Source organism: Dromaius novaehollandiae, chromosome 25 (assembly GCF_036370855.1).
Source record: "Dromaius novaehollandiae isolate bDroNov1 chromosome 25, bDroNov1.hap1, whole genome shotgun sequence".
Taxonomy (NCBI): domain Eukaryota; kingdom Metazoa; phylum Chordata; class Aves; order Casuariiformes; family Dromaiidae; genus Dromaius; species Dromaius novaehollandiae.
Genome location: NC_088122.1, coordinates 243129 through 262499, shown reverse-complemented (window position 1 = coordinate 262499; position 19371 = coordinate 243129). Strand labels below are relative to the sequence as shown.

Sequence of the window (19371 nt, the reverse complement as noted above, 5' to 3'; positions counted from 1 at the left end):
GGGCAGGTGCGCAGGCGGGCGGGGGGCCGCGGCCGCGGCCGGGCGGCACAGCCGGCTCCGCGCGCCCCCAGCTCCCCCGCCCGGCCGGGGCCTCGCCGGCCGCCGCGGCCCGCCGGCGGGCGGGACTACGGCTCCCGGCAGCCCTTGCGGCGGCGGCGGGACTACGGCTCCCGGCAGCCCTTGCGGCGGCGGCGGGACTACGGCTCCCGGCACCCCGCGCGCGGCCCCGCCGCGCCGTGCGTGCCCTGCGTCCCGCCGCGCCGTGCGTTCGTGCCGGGGAGCAGGCGGCGGCGGGGCCGGGCCGGGCCGGGCCGGGCCGGCGCCATCATCGTCATCATGCTGGAGGAGGCGGGCGAGGTGCTGGAGTCGGTGCTGAAGGCCTCGTGCCTGCCGCTGAGCTTCCTGCTCTTCGTGCCCGCCGTGCTCCTGCTGCTGGGCCCGCCGCCCGCCGCCGAGGCCGCCCACGAGTTCACGGTGTACCGCATGCAGCAGTACGAGCTGGGCGGGCAGCCCTACGGTGAGGCGCGGCGCGGCGGCCTTGCGCCAGGCCCGGGCGGGGCCGAGGTCGTGGGGAGCCGGGGGGCAGGCCGGGGGGCTCGGAGCGGCCGGGCAGGCCCGAGCCGGGGAGGCCCAGGCGAACCCGGTCCGCTGAACTTGGCCGCCGGTCCTAGGGCGAGCCAGCGGGCCAGGGGCTCCGGCGGTGGCCGAGGGCCGCGGTGTCCTTGCAGGCCTCTGTCCCGGGCTGGCCCCCACCGCGGCTCAAGGAGCCCCAGCGCAGCCCCCTCGCAGGGTGGGAGCTGGACCCGAAGCCTGGTCTCTCCTCTTGCTATTGCCTCATCCACTCCCCTGCCTCTGCTTCTGCCTCGGTCATCTGTGCTGTGCCGTGCCCATGTCTCCTGGTCTCTCTTTAACAGGCCTCATTCCTTTTGCAGTTCTTCGTTTGCATTACCGTTGACCTCCAGTTCCTCCCTGTGCTGTTGCTTCCAGGCTGCTCATTGTGCAACACTGTCTTTGAGTCAGAAATACAACCCGGAGTGTTGTAACCCTGAGGCCACCCCCTTAACCCTCCCACCCCACCTTGTACTGCCTAACCTGAACCAACCTTGTTTCAAAGTCTCCTGCAGACATTTTATTCCAGATTAGAGTATGTGCTCTGTCCATGAGTGGCTTTCCGTGCTGTCTGTTTTGGGGCCTAAGTTTCTGACTTCTCCTGACAGACTGGAATTACAGCCCCAGATTTATTCTGTATTGTTCAGGAGATGCAGGCTCTAGATCTTTCAAAGATTCATTAAAATCAAATATCAGTAAAGATGAATTAACATCAGCCATCCCTGCATGCTTTGTAAATACTACAGGTGCTGTTGGTAGCTTCTGGATATCTGAAATTATTCCTGGGTTCTTTCATCACAGCATCTCAAAATGTGTCCATGTCTTGCAACTTCTGCTGCTGAGAACCTCACTAGATCCAAGCTAGGCTCTCTTGCAGAGGCATTAAGCGACCTCTTTTTTCTTGCAGCAGTAAATCTTTGGTGGTGGGCATAATGGGGGCAGCAGGCACATGTTTCAGCTCGCTTTGACTTTGGTTGCCTGAGTGTTATCTCTAGCCAAGTGCTCACGGCATGTTTTGTAGATTTTTGTGAACTGTAGAAAAGCCACACATTGATTTTTAAAACGCTTGCAATTAACTTTTAATGCTGTTTCTTTTTCTGGACCCTTTTAGCTCAGTGTGTTGTGCGTTGCCATTGTTCCTTCCAGCTCCTTTGGGTAGCTAATATTCCTGTTCTGTGTGTGTTCTGAGGCCAAATGTCCTTCTGGATAAAAGCTTCCTGTTGTTCCAGATTCTCAAAATCTTTTCCAAAGACACTAAGTACAGGTTGTTGCTGATTCTTTTGTTGCAGGGGAGAGAAGAAGTTTTTGTCAGCATCAGTCATAGAGCAATTTAAGAACAAACTTGAGCTTTCTTAATACTTTTTTAATAGTTAGAATAGAGTCCTTTATATATTATATATCCATATGTTGTTATTCAACAGTTCTTTGTAGAGAAACTACAGAAAATCAACTTGTCTTGCAGTGTTGTCAAAGAACAGCGTTGGGGACTGCTCTGCTAAGATACCAGAGGGCTGTGCTGGGAGCAGAATTCTGGGTCCATGCTTTCCTGTGTATACACATCATTGCTTTAAGGATGGTAGAGTAGTTTTCCTAGTTATGGATTTTTTTCCCCTGGTCTGAGGGACCTGTTATTAATATCTGTGCTGCTTGTACATTGCAGGACCAGTGCAATACCAGACCACACTAGTGCCAAAGGTATGCTAAGCCAGGTTTAAACCTAAGTTTTAGCAATAGTCCACCTCAGAAGTAACTGCTGCATTTAGGCCCTCTAGCCCGTTTGAGAATATATTCCTCCCATGCCTCCCTGGAAAAGGAGCAAAGCAGCCCCATGATTGCCAAAGTCTGCTGAATCTGTGATTGGAAAACCAGGTATGAGGGGAGGGGCATGGAAGAGAAGTGAAGTCAAGCCCAGGCGTGGTTCATGTTCCTGCATCACGAGGATGTCTGGGGCTGTTCGTTGGAGCTGGGTTCACTTCCCTGAACTCTCTACACCCCAGCAAGGGCCACTGGAGAGAGATTAGCTTTTCCATGGAGGAGATTCTTATTTGGTATGCCTTCTGGAGCACCTCAGTCCTCTCCTGGCTGTGTGAAGGCTCAGTGTGATGAAGTCTTTGATGTAAGTGACTGAGTTTTGGAGGGAGAAATTAGATTTAGAGCATTACAAATTGAGGGTGGCTTTGAACATCTCTGATTATGCAAGATGTCTTTGGGGTCCTCCCTTGGAGAATACTGGAGCTGCTGGCAAGCCTCTAGAGTGCTGTTCTCCCCAAGGATTGTATTTTTATGTGGGGATTTGATGTGCTGAAGCTGAGAGTAGGAGAGGATGAGGAGCTGGAAACAGCTTGCCCGTTTGTAATTTTCTCAGTCACAGAAACATCCCAGTGAATGAGCTAGAACAGCAGGAGTCCCCTGTGGTTTGAACAGATGTGGGATAGCCTTGCTGTGTCCTTCCACAAAGTGGTTCTGCACAGCTTGCATCCTCTGCTCACAGACAAAGAGATCCTGCAGCTGGAGGATGCAGCAGCCAGAATAGCCAGAGGCCAGGCTTTCCTCTCATGTATTGCTGCCTGCAGGTATCAGGTGGAGGCAAGAAAACAGGTAGTGCGCATGGTTGTGGTGGAGAGGAAGGCTGCAGGGCAGCCTGGGCTGTGTAGTGCCGGAGTTGGGGGAGCCTGGCAGGGTGTGGCTGCACAGGTACTACTATGATGGATGGAGAAAAAAAGCACAGATCTCTAGTCCTTCTAGGACAAGGGGGAAGAGATGAACTGTAGCTCTCTGTAGGTCCTACCTGCTCGGAAGTGCATGAGACTGTCACCAAGACTGTTCTGAAAAGGAGCTGGGCTCAGGCAAAGGGCTTGTGATCAACTCACTCACTAAACCTCCCTCTGCTCCCTCTCCACAGGCACCAGGAGCGCAGTGCTAAACACGGAAGCCCGCACTGTAGAAGCGGACGTTCTCAGCCGCCGCTGCGTCATGATGCGACTGGTGGATTTCTCCTACGAGCAGTACCAGAAGGCTCTCCGCCAGTCAGCTGGTGCTGTGGTGATCATCTTGCCCCAATCCATTTCTTCTGTCCCACAGGATGTTGTAAGGGTAAAAAAACATTCCCTTGCTCTTCTGATGGGAGGTGTTTGAGAGGGAGCGAGGTCTGAGTTGCTGCAGGACTGAATGGTCCTGTCATAATGCTCAACAAATCACATTCTAATTTTAAAACTTATTTCTCTTTCTCTGCTTTGGCTGTTCATTTTTTCTGCCCTCTTGTGTGTTTAGCAGCTGCTAAGTTTGTGTCTCACTTAAATCCTCAGCAATTCATGGAGATAGAGCCGGAAATGCTTGCTATGGAAACTGTTGTGCCAGTCTACTTTGCAGTGGAAGATGAAGAGCTGCTGTCTATCTATGAACAAACACGGGCTGCTTCTGCATCACAGGGTTCTGCATCGGCCGCAGAAGGTGAGCCCCAGCAAGTGGGGGAAAGGTTTAGAGGAAGACAGTCCTGCTCCCACCTCTGTCAGCAGTCTGCTGCATCACGTGCACCATGAACCAGTGTTCTGCTGCCTTCATGTTTATTCTGTGTTAAAGTGCTCTGAGATTTAATGGAAGAGAAACCATATGAGAGCGAGTATTACTTGACCATATTTAGAAGTACGGTTGCATGGAGTGGGTTCTTAGTTTCATGCTGTTGCAAGTAGGATAGAAAGCAAAACTCAGGTTAAAAAGATGGTAAGCGACTATCAGTAGGTTGGTAGGACCTGAAGCTTGTTGTCTGAGCACAAGTCAATTTAGTACTTCCACGTATTCCTCTGTAAATAACTTTACTATCTCTCTGTGTGGTAAGTGCAGTACGTATAGCTGATCACGATGAACTTGAGGTCTGTTGGAGAAAGGTTTTTGTTTTAGCAAGTTCAAAGTATCGGGATTTCAGAACAGAATGAAAATGCATGGTCACTAGGGTTCTGTGTCAATGCAAAAACATAAATGACAAGCGAGAGGGCTCAAGTAGTTTAAAGCTTGTCTTTCCAAAGATCAGTTAGCAAGGGAAATAAAGGGACAGAACTTTCCCAAGCATACTTAAGTTTTTGTTCTAGTTCTGTTGCACACGGCAACTGCCAATGGCTTCCAGATGGTGACCAGCGGGGCTCAGAGCAAAGCTATCAATGACTGGCTCATACCCAGTGTGGAGGTGAGTTCTAGATGGATTCAAACTTGCAACATTGGTGGGGTGCCTTCTTTTATGGGGACTTCATTTGGCATTTGGATTGACGGGGGAAATAAGGGGAGGCTCAGCCAGATAGGAGAAGTGGCTGAAGTCCTCAGAACTGAGGCCACTGGAGACTGGACAGGCTTGTAGGAGGCATGCCATCTTTGTCCTGGCACACAGGAGGCGATGCTGAATAACACTGGTCTCTTTCCTCTGCAGGGAAGGCTAACGGGACTGGGTGGAGAAGACCTGCCCACTGTTGTGATAGTTGCCCATTATGATTCTTTTGGAGTTGCCCCCGTAAGTACTCTTTTTTTCTGCAGGTCTCTGTTTCTGTCTCTCCCTTTTCCCTTGGGGCCTCTGCCCCTGTGTTTTTTCTCGGTCCTAAAGACCGGGGGCAGTTACAAGTGGAGCATGGTGGTATGCAATCTTGAAGGCTGTTCTGGAACATGAAGAAAAGTGTAGGATTGTCACCTTGCTGCTGTCTGACTTCTCCCTGCAGTGGCTGTCACATGGCGCTGACTCCAATGGCAGTGGTATCTCTGTGCTACTGGAACTAGCCAGGCTGTTTTCCCGGCTCTACACCTACAGACGTACCCATGCTGGGTAAGCAACTGCCCTCCCCTTGGGGGAATGTGGGTAACTGCAATCAGGCAGAAGGGCTTTTGCTCCAGACCTTAGACTGCTAGAGTGTTACAAGCAGTCCTTTACTCTGTTCTGCCTCCCTCTCAACATAGCAGCTGTTAATTGCCAAGCTCCTTCCTTTGGTTTCTTTGCTGAGGCTCTGCTCAAGCTGGAGGACAAGTGGAAGGAATGAATTGGGAACTAGATTCCATCTTCAAGCAGTGGGAACTCCCCCACTTTATACCTGTCCTGTCATTGCCTAAGTATGTGGCATGTAGGAAACATTTGTTAATGGGCAGTTTGCCTTGAACCTCAGGTGCCAACTGTTGCAATTTCACCCCCACACACACCTTCAAGGCTGAGTAAATGAGTTCTGTAGCCATGGAGTGTGGTGTGCTAACTCCTCTCTGTCTTCTTCAATGGGCAGGTATAACTTGCTGTTCTTTGCATCTGGAGGTGGCAAGTTTAATTATCAAGGAACCAAGCGATGGCTGGAAGACAACTTGGATCACACTGGTGAGAAAGGGGCTGGCATTCCAGTATATTCCAGTATCAAGGCCTCAATTTAATATCATTTTGATAAGTGTCTAGTATGTCAGCCTTCTTGTGAGAGTCTCCTTGTGTGAGCCTGGCTAGCATTTACATTCCCAGAGAGCACAAGTCGTAGCATTAAGGGTTTGGATTTGTCTGTTCCAGATTCCAGCTTGCTACAGGACAACGTAGCATTTGTTCTCTGCCTTGACACTCTGGGCCGAGGGAACAGCCTTCATCTCCACGTCTCAAAGCCTCCCAAAGAGGGGACCTTGCAGCATGCATTTCTGAGAGAATTAGAGATGGTAATGAAAAGCATGTTGGGTAGAGGGGAACTTGGGACTCACACTGGGGAGTTGCAGCTCTCCTAGAGAGAAAGGAAGGGAGCAAGAGGTGAAGAAAGGACACACCATTGAACTATTTCACATGTATAGTTTCTGGTCACTTGATGTGGAGTGCACACAAATCCTCATGCCACAGTTCTGAATTAAGCAGACTAAATCTGCAGCACTTTCCATTATGGTTCCTTATGGTTTGTTGCTTGCAAAAGCTATCTAGGTGATTTCTGTAATGGCAATAAAACAACATCTTTTTAATGGCACTAGCCAGGGTTGCAGCTTGCAGATGGGAGGGTATTTACCGTCTGTAGCACTAAATCTTGGATTTAGGTGGCCTGGGCCTCACAAGGTGGGATAGTGTGGTGGGAAGCATGACACCCTTGATGGCTTGGCCTTTCCCTCAGGTTGTTGCCAGCCAGTTCCCAGAGGTGAAGTTTTCCATGGTGCACAAGAAGATAAACTTGGCCGAGGACATGCTGGCATGGGAGCACGAGCGTTTTGCCATCCGACGCTTGCCAGCATTCACCATCTCCCATCTGGAGAGCCACCGGGACAGCCTGCGCAACAGCATCATGGATGGGAGGTTAGAGGTCTTGGGGAAGGCTGCAGTTGAAGTTCAACCCATAGACACAAATGGGGCAGCAGTGAATGGAAGGAAGCTGTTCTAATTGAGCAAGCTGCTCCCATTGACAGATTCATAATTCCCCCCCTTTTGCTTTAGGGCACGCGTAGACACTAAGGCACTAACCAGGAATACTAGGATCATTGCTGAGGCTTTGACAAGGGTCATCTACAACCTAACAGAAAAGGTAAGAGCCACCCATCTCGCAGTGCCAGCCAGACTCATCCTGTCCAACCAAGCCTTCTCTCACCGCCAGCCTGGTTTTTTTTGCTTTGCAGGGAGCACCTGCAGATCTACAGATCTTCACGGAGCAAATGGTAAGCACAGTGTATTTGTGTCACCTATGGGGAGAAGGGATCCAGGGTCTGCTCTCAGCATATATGTGGTTGACTCCCTTTCTTTGGTGGTATTTTTCTGTAGCAGATCCAGGAGGAGCAACTAGAGTCAGTGATGGACTGGCTGAGCAGTCAGCCAAGGGCTGCCCAGCTGATTGATAAAGACAGCACCTTCCTCAACACTCTAGAATATTATATGGGCCGTTACCTGAAGGATGTGAAACAACATCATGTAAAGGCAGACAAAAGGTAAGAAGAGAGATAAAAGAACCAGCTGGGGCGTGCACACTGGCTTACCCCTCCAATGAATCTTGTCTCTGAGCTGCAACTTCTCTTGCTCCTTCCTTGGCATGTGGCTACAGGTGATTGCTATTTTCTGCTGTCCTGTCTCTTATGGTTTGTGTTCTCTTCTCACATAGAAAATTGTGCATCATTCCTCACAGCACAGTAACAAGTCTTAGCTCTTGGAGAGAACCACTGCTTTGGTTCCATCCTTCCCACTCTGAGTGCTGCTTCTCTCTGAATGCAGGAAAGACCGAAAGTCCCCTAGAAAGCTTTCTTTGATTGCAAAGAGGCAGCTTACTTCCTGTCTAACCTGCTTGGGATGAGGCAGTTTCATGAACCCAGCAAGGCATCTTCCATGTGCCTCTTCTGAGAAACTTGAACAGCATGTGTCCTGGATTGCATCCTTGGGCCTCCATCTGTAGAAAAAGAGGGAGCTGACAGCTAAAATCATTTCAAAACTGGTATAGAAGGTTGTCATACTTGCCTGTCTGTGGTTGGATGAACTTCTTGGGAACAGAGGTCTGGGATGTCCTTACTGCAGTGTCTAGAAATGTACAACCTGAAGAATTTCTTCTTTCCCCAGGGACCCTGAGTTTGTGTTCTATGACCAGCTGAAGCAGGTGATGAATGCATACAGGTATGGAATTCTCTTGGGCAAGTGTGGCTGTTGTCTCTGTCTATGGCAGTACCTGCTCTAGCTATTTCATGTGTTTTCTTCGTTTCAGGGTCAAGCCAGCAATATTTGACCTGCTTCTGGCTGTCTGTATTGCAGCCTACCTTGGAGTTGCCTATGTTGCAGTCCAGGTAAGAAAAAAGGAATAAGAGACAAACGTATTATTTTCCTCTTAAATAACGTGTCAGAGTGGCTGCTACTCTTACAGTCCCACCACCAAATTTGGAACAATAATCCCATCACACTCTAAAAGAAGTAATCCAAAATGGATGGCTGTTTTGATTTGGATTTCTTTGAGCATCTCAGGTGGCTGTGTTGAAGGTAATCCCTTGCCAGCTCTGAAATTTTCTTTCCTAGTGCCATCTTGTAAATGTCCTTACAGATATCCTTGGTCAAAGACATGCACAGCTCATTTGTTAAGCTACTTTAGCTCTCTAACAGATTCCATTAGCTTCAGACTGAAACTTCTCAAGGTGACTAAAATCTGCTCTACTGTTAAGGGCTTGCGCCTTGTTGTAAGTTAGGTATGTTCCAAGATCCTTCCAATAGCTGAACTTGGGATGCAGCTTAGAAAGGAAGCTTCAAAGTTGGGGTTTTTTGTTTTGTTTTGTTTTTTAGTTAAACTATAAATACATCCTGTGTCCAGGCTGCTGCAAACCTGACATTCCATGCGTAGGCCAGTCAGCTTAAATTAAGCCTTTTTGGTTTTTAAGTGTTAACAAGGCCATTGTGAGCTGGGCTTCTCATTTTGCCTGGCTTCTTTGAAGAACATGAATGAAGGGGAAGCATTTGAGATCAGTCTGAATATTGACCTCTTCATATTATTTGTGGTTAATATTCATTGTGGGATACAAGAAGCATTTTAGAATCTGAAGTAACAATAATAGAAACAGGAGGAAAAACATCTTTGATTTCTGACCAGTCTTCCTGATGTTCATTATGATAAATTATTTGAAGCCTGGATCTTGTAATAGCCATTGAATATCCTGAAGTAGCCATTATAGAATCAAAATGCAATTAATCAAAGCAGAATCAAAAGAAGAAATAAGTAAACTTCTAAGTCACTGGTGAAATGGTAAAAGAAATGATCCTGGTAAAGGATTGTGAACTAGTGGGAATCTCTGGGTTTGCCTGATTCATTTCTGCATTCCTCAAACTGCTAGCAGCCATATTTCTGTGTTAGTGGCCAATATTATGCATGTGTTGAACTCTGAAACTTTCCCTCCCCTTCCGAAGGAAAAGAATTACATCAAAAAAATCAAATCTGTAACAAGTGTTTGCATCTTCATGATGGGGGTGATACCAGCCTGCACAAACTTTTCTGTAAGCCATCACTTTCTGTAAAACCTTGACTAACTGGCTTCATTGTAGTAATTCCTCCTAGTTCACCAAGTCCTACGCTGTTCTTGGGATCGGAGTGTTAGTGGGTGAGCCAAGCAAAGTATTGTGTTTGCACATTAGTGTTGCTTTAAGCCTTCTAGTTTCCTCCCTATGTAGAACACAGCCATTTTATTAGAGCTTATAAGGACTCATGTTTGCTTATTTTCCTTCTGTTTCCAGCACTTTGGTCTCCTTTACAAGACAGTACAGAGATTATCCCTTAAAACCAAGCAGCAGTGAAGTAACAAGTCAGCACCCGTTCAGCAGCACTGAGCCATCGGTGAGCCCATCAGGAACCTTCTGCCTTCCATTGAGTCCTGCTGTTTCTCTTCCTCTCTCTCCTCTTTGCTACCCTGGAGAGGGTAGGAAGGCAGAAAGAAAGTGAAGTTTCTACTCTTGTGCACCTTTTAGGTGCTTTTCTCCCCTTTCTTCCCCTGAATTACACCATGTCTGTTTTCCTTTGCTTTGTGGCGAGGGAGAGGCTCAGAGACTTCAGTAATTCCTGCAGGTTGTTTAAACACTGAACAGCTGATTCTGAGCAGTTTCTATGAGTGTAAAACCAGGCCCAGCACCTTCATGGGCACGTGTGCCATACAGCCAATTTGGAGGCTGAAACTACAGAGCAGAGTGATTGTATTGTCTGCCCAGCATACAAGGACTCAGAGCACTTGTTAAAAAAAAAAAAAAAAAAGAAAGAAAAAAAAAGAAAAAAAAAGTGCACATGCAAATTAAAGAGAGAGCTAGCGTGTTTTCTTACTGCACATCTTAAGTTCTCTGCCTAGCTTCAGGAAGGTGTACTGAGCAAACAGTGTCTCCAGCAAGCATCTTGTGTTTTGTTTAGACTGTGCAATAACTCATTCCCTTTTAGGAGGTGCACTGTAAGCAATCTTGACTGTTATTCAGATTGGGGAGTGAAGAAAGATCGCTAAAACGGGTTCCTACAGTAGAATTCTTACCAGGACATGTTGTCCTGCCTCTATTGGAGGCTGCATTTTGCTGTGTACTTGATTTCTCTTAAAGTTCATCATCCTTGAACACTTTGCTGCTGCCACCGCTCTGTGCTTAACTCCTACTTGGTTTTTAGTGGGGAGTTCTACGGTCCCAGTGGCTGCAGGATCGTTTTCTGTGCTGTTCTATGTATTTAAACAAGCTAGTTATATTAATAGCAAGAGCACCCCAGCTCTTGCTGAGCTCTGGTCAGTAATTACTTCAATCTTCATTCCTCAGTTTTCACTTCTGTCTGGGCTGTGGGTTTGGGGGTGTTTTGTCGTTCACCTGCATCTCAGGGTCTCATTTCACATTTTTCAACTCTGTTATTTCTGAAAACCCTATTCCTGGCCTGAGTGTAAGAGCAAGTTCCCAAAGTGCTTGTTGCTGTCTCCTTTCACATTCTGCCCCCAGTATGTATGGAAGAAGGCAGGTCATTTAGCCATTAAAAAAACAAAATGAAGCTTTATGAATGTCATTTTAAACGTGGTTGTTTCTAGAACTGTAAGAGCATGTACTGTATCTTAGAACTTGCCCTCTCTGTTACTTTTATCCTTGAGCAAGGCCTTATTTTTAGTTTGCTGATGTTTTTGGGTGGAGACAGCTGTCTAGTTGGCTAGAATAGTTGCCAGTGCTTGTGCAAAGCTCTGGAGGGCCAGGTAACCAGTTCCAAAGCATTGTCTTCTGCCTAAGTTTAAGCCTTTCCTGAATTCCAGCATCCAAGGTAAGCAGAATGGTACCTGTCATCACTTTCTGATGAGAGCAGGAGGCTCTTTCTGGGCAGTGCTGCACTTTGGTTACCTCCCAAGTTCTCATGGAAAATATATCAAGATTTTGACTAGAAGTCCTAGGCTAGTCATAGCTCTAGAAGATGGTCCTGATTGAATAGCTGCTGTCCTGCCACTCAGCAATGTTTCTTTGAGTCCTTTCTATAGATTCTGTTCTGTGCATGTGTGGTCTCTTCACAAGCCATGGTGACTACCTTTATTTAAAAGCAACATTTTTATTTGAAATAGCATCTTCTACAGAGGCTGAAAAGTGCTTGTGAGCTTGATAAATGGTGCCACCTTTTTTTTGTATGCAGGGAAAATTCAAGCTGGGCATCCTTGTCTGCACCACAACTGTGATTGTGCACCCTTGTTAGAAAAGGGGTTGTTGTGGCCAGTCACTGTCCTTGTCCTTTGGATGGGGACCAAAGCACTTATTTCATTTCCATCCATCTTTGTTTCTTTCACTGTAATCTCCTTCTTGGAATACCCTTACCCCACACTGTATGCTTCCCCGCTATTCTAAATATGTAATGACTTGTTCTTCAAAGGGTCTTTTCTTTTCCAGGAGAGCATGCGGATGTCTCTGGCTCCCTGTAATATCAGCAGGTGGCATGGTACCAAGCACTCCTGAAATATCAGTCCTACAGGGAAACTTACCTTTTGCTGGTCTTTTGAGTGCTTGCTTGAAATATGTCTCTCTGCATGCATGAACTGTTTGTGACACTCTTCTGACAAATGAATTTATGACTTCAGAAACTGGTTTCTTGTTCTGGAGTAGGTGGAAGATGAGCCTTGATCATTTGTCACTGATTTTTACGCTCTGCTCTTAGAGACTGGATGTATTGTGCTCTGGGAGGGTGCGTGCTCTGCACTGTGTAGGTACAGAACAAGCACAGTGCAGTGATTACCCGAAGAACTTTGTGGGTTCTGAGTATCTGGAAACAAAAGTTTCAGAGCCCTCCAGCTGCATCATACATTCCTAGTGTGGTACACTTGGAGGTGGGGTGTTCCCCCATTCCATCAGGTTACCTAACTCCATTACTTCACTGAGAACAAATAGAGAAGCTAAAGTTATTAGCAGTCCTGCTTGAGCTTGGCCTGATGTACATAAAATTTACAAGCACTGGGCAGGAAAGAATAGGCCCAGAGCATTCTTACTTGTAGTGGAGACTGTCAACCTTGGTTCTTCCCCATGAGAAGCTGAAACCTCAGAGTCACAAACTTCTACCAAGGCAAGCCAGTGTGGTTCCAGCTCTGTCCCTGTCAAGGCTGTAGCATTAAAGCAAACACTTAGCTCCTTGTGGTCTCAACAATAAACTGCCAATGCTCCTGATGCAGTGCCAGAAGCCAGTGTCAGCTATCTAAAAGAAAAGAGTAGAGGTAAATGAAAGTTCACAAACTCCAAGGGCAGTGGGGACAGGGCCTTGCTCTCTCCTGCACTAGGCTAATTTGTCCCATAAGCTAGTTGAATGCACCTTGTGTATCTCTAGCTGGCTGCCACAGAAAGAAGTTCTTATTACAGATAAGGGTTTATGCTTCTGATCAAAGTGTGTGCACTGAAGTGCACTGTATGCTCAAATCTGAGATAGTCAAATTCCAGCTCTCATATCTGGGAAAGAGGGAGTGGAGACTTACACTATCACACTAGTGCCCATTTTGGGAGTGAACCTAGTTCCCACATTGCTATGTTTCTTTTAGGAAGTTGACACAGAAGCTTATCACTAGTCCCTACTCTTCTGCTATGTTTTGTAATAACAAGAAAAATGGTGCTGATCCATTCTGCAGCATATCTGATTAATCCTCTCACCAGTGTGACAGAGGCAGAAACCCAACAGCTGTTCTGATGAAATAAAATTTCTCCACAACATTGCAAAAGAGCTCTGTGTAGCTGATTCTTGTGCCCCTATCTTTCCTTTTCCTTTTTGTCAGGGGTTTGCATGGCCTGGAAGGAGGAGGCATGAAAGCACATACCCACGTGTTCCTAAGTGGCTAGCAGGTGACGCTTCTAGCCATAAAGGAATACTTTTTTGCAATCTGTCTGATTTTATCTGTTGTTCTGTTGCTGCCAAAGTCTGCAGTTTGCAGAAAGCTGCATTTCTAACAGGCTTTAAGAATTTAAACTGTTTTATTCCTTCTACCTGCTCTCACCCTGCAGGCAGGGTAACGGGGATTATATGCAAGAAGTTTGGGCTATTGCAGCTTACCTCCCAACTAAGAGAGGTTCATCCTTATGAAGTAGGTACTGCTGTGTGATATGAGCTTCACCCTTGAATTTTTACAGTGCTAAGAGGAAAGACTCTGAACCCCAAAAGGAACTAGGTATCCCACTGACTATGGCAGGAGGAGTCACCACAAACTATTTAAATCTTTAAAACCCTGAATATCCCACAACAGCATTTATTCTTTTCAAGTCGCAGTCTCATGTTGTTCACAATGCAAGGCAAAATTTATCCAACTTCAGCACCTTGTGGCCAAGCTGGGTTTTACATCTAAGAGCCATTCAGTCCTGACCTGCAGATCTGAAATGATGGGGGTGCTACTCTGTCCCTCACTAAATTGTACCTCTGGCTGTTCCTGGGGGGGCTCTCGCTTGCTCGCTTTGATCCGTTTAGTTTACATTTGTAGTTATTGGGTAACAATTTCAAAGTTATAATCTGGAATGTTTGCAGCTCAGGAAAAAGAGTCGATTTATCTAGTAATGTTAACTCAATTATTTATTTCTTGTGCATCCTAAAGAACAAATGTATATTGAGGTGAATATTTAAAAGCTAATAGAAAATTCAGTGCAGTTGGCTAACATTACTGTAGCTATATTTTTTCTCATAAATGTAATAGTATTTAAGTATTTTAACATTTTTCATTTCCTTGTTTGTCCCTTTTTCCTCTTTCCCTTGGAAAAATAAACCAAGAGCGAGTAGATTTGATGAGCAGATGTGTTGGAGAACTATTAGTTTCTGCTGCTGGTATTTGCAAGCTCCTTGCTCCGTTTGAAGGTTACCTTCTGCAAAAAGGGATGAAATGCTTGACTTTAAGGACAGACATTGTCCCTTCTGTATAGCCAAAAGTAAGGTAGTTTGATGGAAAACATTTATGGCCACCGAGCCAGATTCCAGCACCTTGAGGTTAGCAAACACCCTTTTATTCTTGCCGATTTGAAGCAAGTAGCGTTTCTGCGCAAGACGGGTGCGGCGGTATGAAGGGCTGGCGCCCTGAGAAGCCAGCGCGTGTACGCGGGCTCCGTGGTAAGAGGCAGCATCGTGCCTTCCGGCACTACCAAATGACTCGTCGAGTCCTCGTAAACTAGTTATTTATTCAAATTATAAACGTCGCAAGAGATCTGTTCCCTGAGCGTGAGTCAGTCATGTCTTCCAAGGCTCAAAGATTATCCTGGTAGAGAGGGAATCGATCCAACGGCAAGGAAAGGAGGGGAAGCGCGGGCTGAGCCTTCGTCCTGTCCCCTCGCAGCGCCAGGGTACCGGCGGAGCGCTCCGCGGAGACCTCCCCGGGGCCGAGCCGGGACTCCCTGGGGCGGGGCAGACGGGACGGCGGCTGCTGCAGCGCCCCTGGGCCCGCCGGAGAGCGCCCGGCCCGGCCCGGCCCGGCCCGCCTCACCCCGGCAGCCCCTGAGCAGAGCCCGGCCCGGCCCGTGAGGCGCGCGGGGGGGGCCGCGGCGATTGGCCGGCTGAGGGGCGGTGCCGTCGGCGGCGATTGGCCGGGGGAGCCGGGGGCGCCTTCGGGATTGGCGGGAGGCGGCGGGGCGGGGCCTGGCGGCGGGAGAAGGGCGCGCGAGCGGCGGAGCGGGTGCTGCATGCGTCGCGCCCCCCCCAGGTACGGTCGGCGCTGTCAGGGGGCCGCGCCCGCCCGTTCCCGCGCCGCCCGTTCCCGCGCCGCCCGTTCCGCGCCCCTTCCCGGCCGCGAGCCCCTTCCCGGCCGCGAGCCCCTCGCCGCGCCGGCCCCACCGCTGCCCCGCGGTCACGCGCCGTCTCCCCGCAGGATGCCGAAGGCCAAGGAGCTGGCGGGGAGCAGCAGCTCGGAGAGTGGCCCCGAGGAGGAGGGCCAGGTACTGCCCCTTGGGCCCGGCCGGCTGCTGCGGCCCGGCCCGGCCCTGGCTGGGCCTGGGAGAGGGGCTGAGGCACCTCAGGCCAGGCTGCTCAAGCTGGTGATCTCTTCTCCTAGAAAAGAAAGAAAGAAATGCCTTTGAAGCCCAAGAAAAGGCCGAAAGCAGAGGCCAGACCTTCAAGGGTGGCAGCAAAGCCTCAGGGACACGACAGTAAAGAGGAGGACATGTTCCAGGTAGGGGGCAGGGGGAGCGCTAGGCATGTGCCTTCCATCTCCTCTTCCTCAGGCCTCCCCGGCCCCTCTGCGGGGTGCTGCTGTAGCTGAGCCATCTTTCTCCAGTGTGTCCCACCTACAACAGAGCCTCCTCCAGCCCTTGGCATTTTAAGAGGCCTGGGCAGGCCTGGGGGCTGCAGGGCAGCTTGTTGCCGTGCTGGGTTCAGTGCTGGCTCCGTGTCTTTGCAGATTGGGAAGATGCGCTACGTCAGGGTGTCCTGCTTCAAGGGGAAGGTCCTCGTGGACATCAGGGAGTTCTACGTGGATAAGGAGGGAGATACCAAGCCAGGGAGGAAAGGTACAGCGGCACATTCACAAGGCGGAGCCACAGGCTGTGCCTGGCTTGCTCCCAGGCCACTGGCTCAGCCAGCTGGGAATGTCTGCCTTGGGGTCAGGACCGACCAGTGCATGGAGCAGAAACCTGTGCACGTCACACTTAGGGACCCAGTTCAGCACTTTCTCAGTCTGAGTGGCAACAGCTGAAGAAAAGCACAACAAATAAGCAGGTGTGAGCATCTGCTGAGGAGCCTGACAGGGCTGTGACTGCTCTGGGAAGTGGAGCAGGAAGCTGCTCTGCAAGACTCCGTCTCCGTCTCTGATCAACAGCCCTTTCTCTGACTGTTGTCAGGGGCAGAGCTGCAAGGCGGAGGAAGGGGAGGCAGCAAGCACTGGCTCTGATGTTGCTACCTCATGTCCTGCTACTGACTGACAAACTGGTCCTGGGACGGGTGCTGTTAGGGCTCTAATGTGGCATGGTGTGTGTTTGCCCCTGATCTTTAATGGTGGAGCTGTGCTTGGCAGGGAGAGGCTCCCAGAGGTAAACTCATTCTTCCCAGTCTGAGTGGGGACAGGAAGGTTAAGAGCCTTTTGGATCCCTGCTGAGACTGCGCTGCAGTGCGTTAGGTGTGTTCCTTGCTCGCCTGGTAAGGCACCTGATGCTGTGATATAGTGATACAGCCTGGGTGGCTCATCATGGCATCACCTGCTCAGGTAATGCTGCCAAGGAAGGCAGCTGGGGAAAAAAAGACATGTCTTTTTCCAGAGCTCCTCAACTGCTGAGTCAACATTCAGCTTGGGGTCGTATGCTCTGGGACTCGGAGAGTGACTTTTGAAGTTCACAGGCCCTGAACTGTAAGTCAGTTTTCTCCTGCCCTGTGCGTGGCAATACTCAGCAGAGATTCAGTTAATGCGGGATTTCTTGGGGAACCTTTCAGTCTTTGCTATTGATTTTGTGTCAGGATAGATGAATTTCTTTCAGCTTGGTTTGCTTCATAACCGCTAAGCATGGTTTACCTTCCAGAAATTAATTTCCTTCAGAGAAGTTACAACTATAAATTACTCACTTAAAGGGAACCACTTACCCCGTAATGAAAGTTGGAAGCAAAGCCCTGAAGCCTTCCTGTACCATTGGGCAGGAGGGAAGGAGTGTGGTGGACTCCTTCCAGGCTGTGAAAAACACATCCACAATGTAAGACAGAAGATCTGTTGGTTAGAACAGAGATCATGAAGAAATGTTTTCATTTAAATACTTCCTCTGCAGTTTTGTTGCAGACTTCTTGGCCCTTTATGTTTATCTAGAGAATTTAATAAAGCTTGGGCCTTGGTTTTTGTAATGTGTTTCTTGACAACATTTGGCTGGAACCCGCACAGCAATTTCACTGCCATGTTTGTTTTGTATGAGAGAGAGAGGCCAGTGACATCAAGACCTTATGTCTACTGGATCTAAAAAGAAGCCAGTTCTTCTCTACTGTTTAAGCTGCACTAGTGAACTCTGTTAGCAGCAAGCTTTGTAAGTAGAGCTAGAGTTGGCATTATTTTCTTTAAGCAGCTGAAAGGATGGTGTCATAACTACTGAGTGGAGTAAGGCTTTCCTAGAATACCTTCACAGCTCATGGGGGTGGTAACTTGTGCTGGGGAGTAAGCTATAAGGGGCTGCAGGAGTCTTGAAAGACCAGTCAGGCTTACTGTGTGGTGTTTCTGTGATACCTCTTGGCATGGATGCTGAGGTGCTGACACAAAATTGCTGTGCTCAAAAGTCTGCCTCTGTTTTTGGCCTCAGGCTCTGCCTCAGATTCCAACTTTCCCTTCTGTAGCCAGCCTGAAGGAGCTGCTTGCCCTCTGTCTGCTCTGAAACCTCTCCTTCTCCTATTTCTAGGGATTTCCCTGTCTGCAGAACAGTGGAACCAGCTGAAGGAGATCATTCCTGAGATCGATGCTGCAGTCAAGAAATTCTAAGATGAAGGATCTCAGCTACCTTGTACCTGTTTCCTTTCCCTTGAGTGAACTGTGAAGCATAAAGCCAAAGATTCTCATCTGCAGCCTTCTCCTCACCTCATTGGGGTTTTCCCATTGAGGTGGTAGTTGTGCTGAAAAGGCCAGAGACTGCTTTATTTTCAAGTAACAGCTTGTAATGAGCAAACGGAACTAGAACCAGTGGTGTAAAGTGAGACTTCAACACCTCTGGCCTCTTTCTACACTTGAGGTCTGCTCTAGTGAGGGCACTAAGCAGCCCAGGGCATGGGAAAACCTGACTCCAACCTTCCAGGCATGGATGACTCTCAGTCTACACTGTGGCATACTCTAGCTGCTCTGTGTCTGCTGCTGTCTTCCACTTGGTTGACTGTTGACTAAGATGTTTGGTATATCTCATGCTGGCATCCGCTGCCTCTGTTCCCTCCACATGCCACTCTGGCTATTTCAAGTACTTTTTTTGTGTGATGCTTTCCCCCCCCCCCCCCCCCCCAAAGGGGATTTAGCAACTGGTTTGTAGAGGGTGAATATGCACAATAAATGAGTTTGCATTACAAAAAGGAGATGCATAGTGTCTCAGAAGCTGGCAACTCGACTCCTTGTTTCAGGCTCTCTTCATTGTAGGCTGGTGTCAGATTTCTCTTTCAGAAGGAGAACGCTCTGTAGTGTTTATTCCCTTACGATATATTCCCAACGATCTTGCTATACAGAAATGATGTCAGACAGCAGTCTACTCCAGGCCATGGGAAGGGCAAGCTAGAATGTGAATCATTCAAAGGAGTCAGTAATCGGGAGGCTTGTTAAATAGAGAGGAATTTAAAAGCCTAAGAAAAGAAAATATTCCTTGCCCTGTAGCAGAGGAAAATGACAAGCTATGGAAGTAGTGGTGAGAGGATATTTCATGTTTGAGATCTAAATGGATCAAACTTTGGGATCAGCTGCAGCAAGCACAGCTTTCCTCAGCAAGGCTTTTGCAGGCTTTGCAACAGCTTGTGTCTTCCATCTATTTTAGGTTCTTCTCTTGCCCTGGTTTCCATAGTATCTGAATGCTTCCTGCTCTTAAATATATTCATCTGACACTTGCGACGCCTTGGTGAAGTAGGTGGTACTAAGGCCTTTGCTCTACAGAGGTGCAGAGATTGTAATGGCTCAGGATTGTGTGGAAGATGTGGGGTGGAGAATCTGGGATTTCCTAAATGCTAAATTTAATTGATGGATTAGCCTTTCACTAGGGATAGTGGGGGGGGGGGGGGCGGGGGGAAATCCTTCCTCGTAAAACAGCCCTTCAAAGATTAGTTAAGAGACCATGTGCTGTAGCTGCTTGGGATGGATGGGAAGACTGGTGGGCTCCATAACTGAGGCATTTCGCTTTCATCCTGCATTCCACTAGTCCCTGGCCGCGTGTGGCACTTTCACTCTAGACAGCGAGAATGAGCA

At 48.6% G+C, this 19371-nt stretch overlaps 2 protein-coding genes across 3 annotated transcripts; both read left to right on the top strand.

Annotated features, from left to right (window-relative positions):
• Nucleotides 1-203: 203 nt before the first annotated feature.
• On the top strand, nucleotides 204-14276 carry NCLN (nicalin). Of its 2 annotated transcripts, XM_026108292.2 has the most exons (16): nucleotides 204-517; nucleotides 3512-3702; nucleotides 3915-4059; nucleotides 4695-4789; nucleotides 5027-5107; nucleotides 5310-5413; nucleotides 5859-5947; nucleotides 6128-6267; nucleotides 6705-6883; nucleotides 7022-7109; nucleotides 7201-7239; nucleotides 7343-7506; nucleotides 8126-8179; nucleotides 8268-8346; nucleotides 9776-9875; nucleotides 11918-14276. In XM_026108292.2, the coding sequence occupies exons 1-15, from the start codon at nucleotides 337-339 to the stop codon at nucleotides 9833-9835; spliced, it is 1689 nt and encodes a 562-aa protein (XP_025964077.2). In that variant the 5' UTR covers nucleotides 204-336; the 3' UTR covers nucleotides 9836-9875; nucleotides 11918-14276. The 2 variants fall into 2 exon arrangements, with proteins under 2 accessions (XP_025964077.2, XP_025964076.2); XM_026108291.2 differs by having other exon boundaries at nucleotides 9776-14276.
• Nucleotides 14277-15093: 817 nt separating this feature from the next.
• On the top strand, nucleotides 15094-18529 carry LOC112988050 (activated RNA polymerase II transcriptional coactivator p15-like). Its single transcript, XM_026108268.2, has 5 exons — nucleotides 15094-15180; nucleotides 15346-15412; nucleotides 15529-15645; nucleotides 15874-15982; nucleotides 17840-18529. Exons 1-5 carry the CDS (start codon nucleotides 15161-15163, stop codon nucleotides 17917-17919), a joined length of 393 nt encoding a protein of 130 aa, XP_025964053.1. The 5' UTR covers nucleotides 15094-15160; the 3' UTR covers nucleotides 17920-18529.
• The last annotated feature ends 842 nt before the right edge of the window (nucleotides 18530-19371 follow it).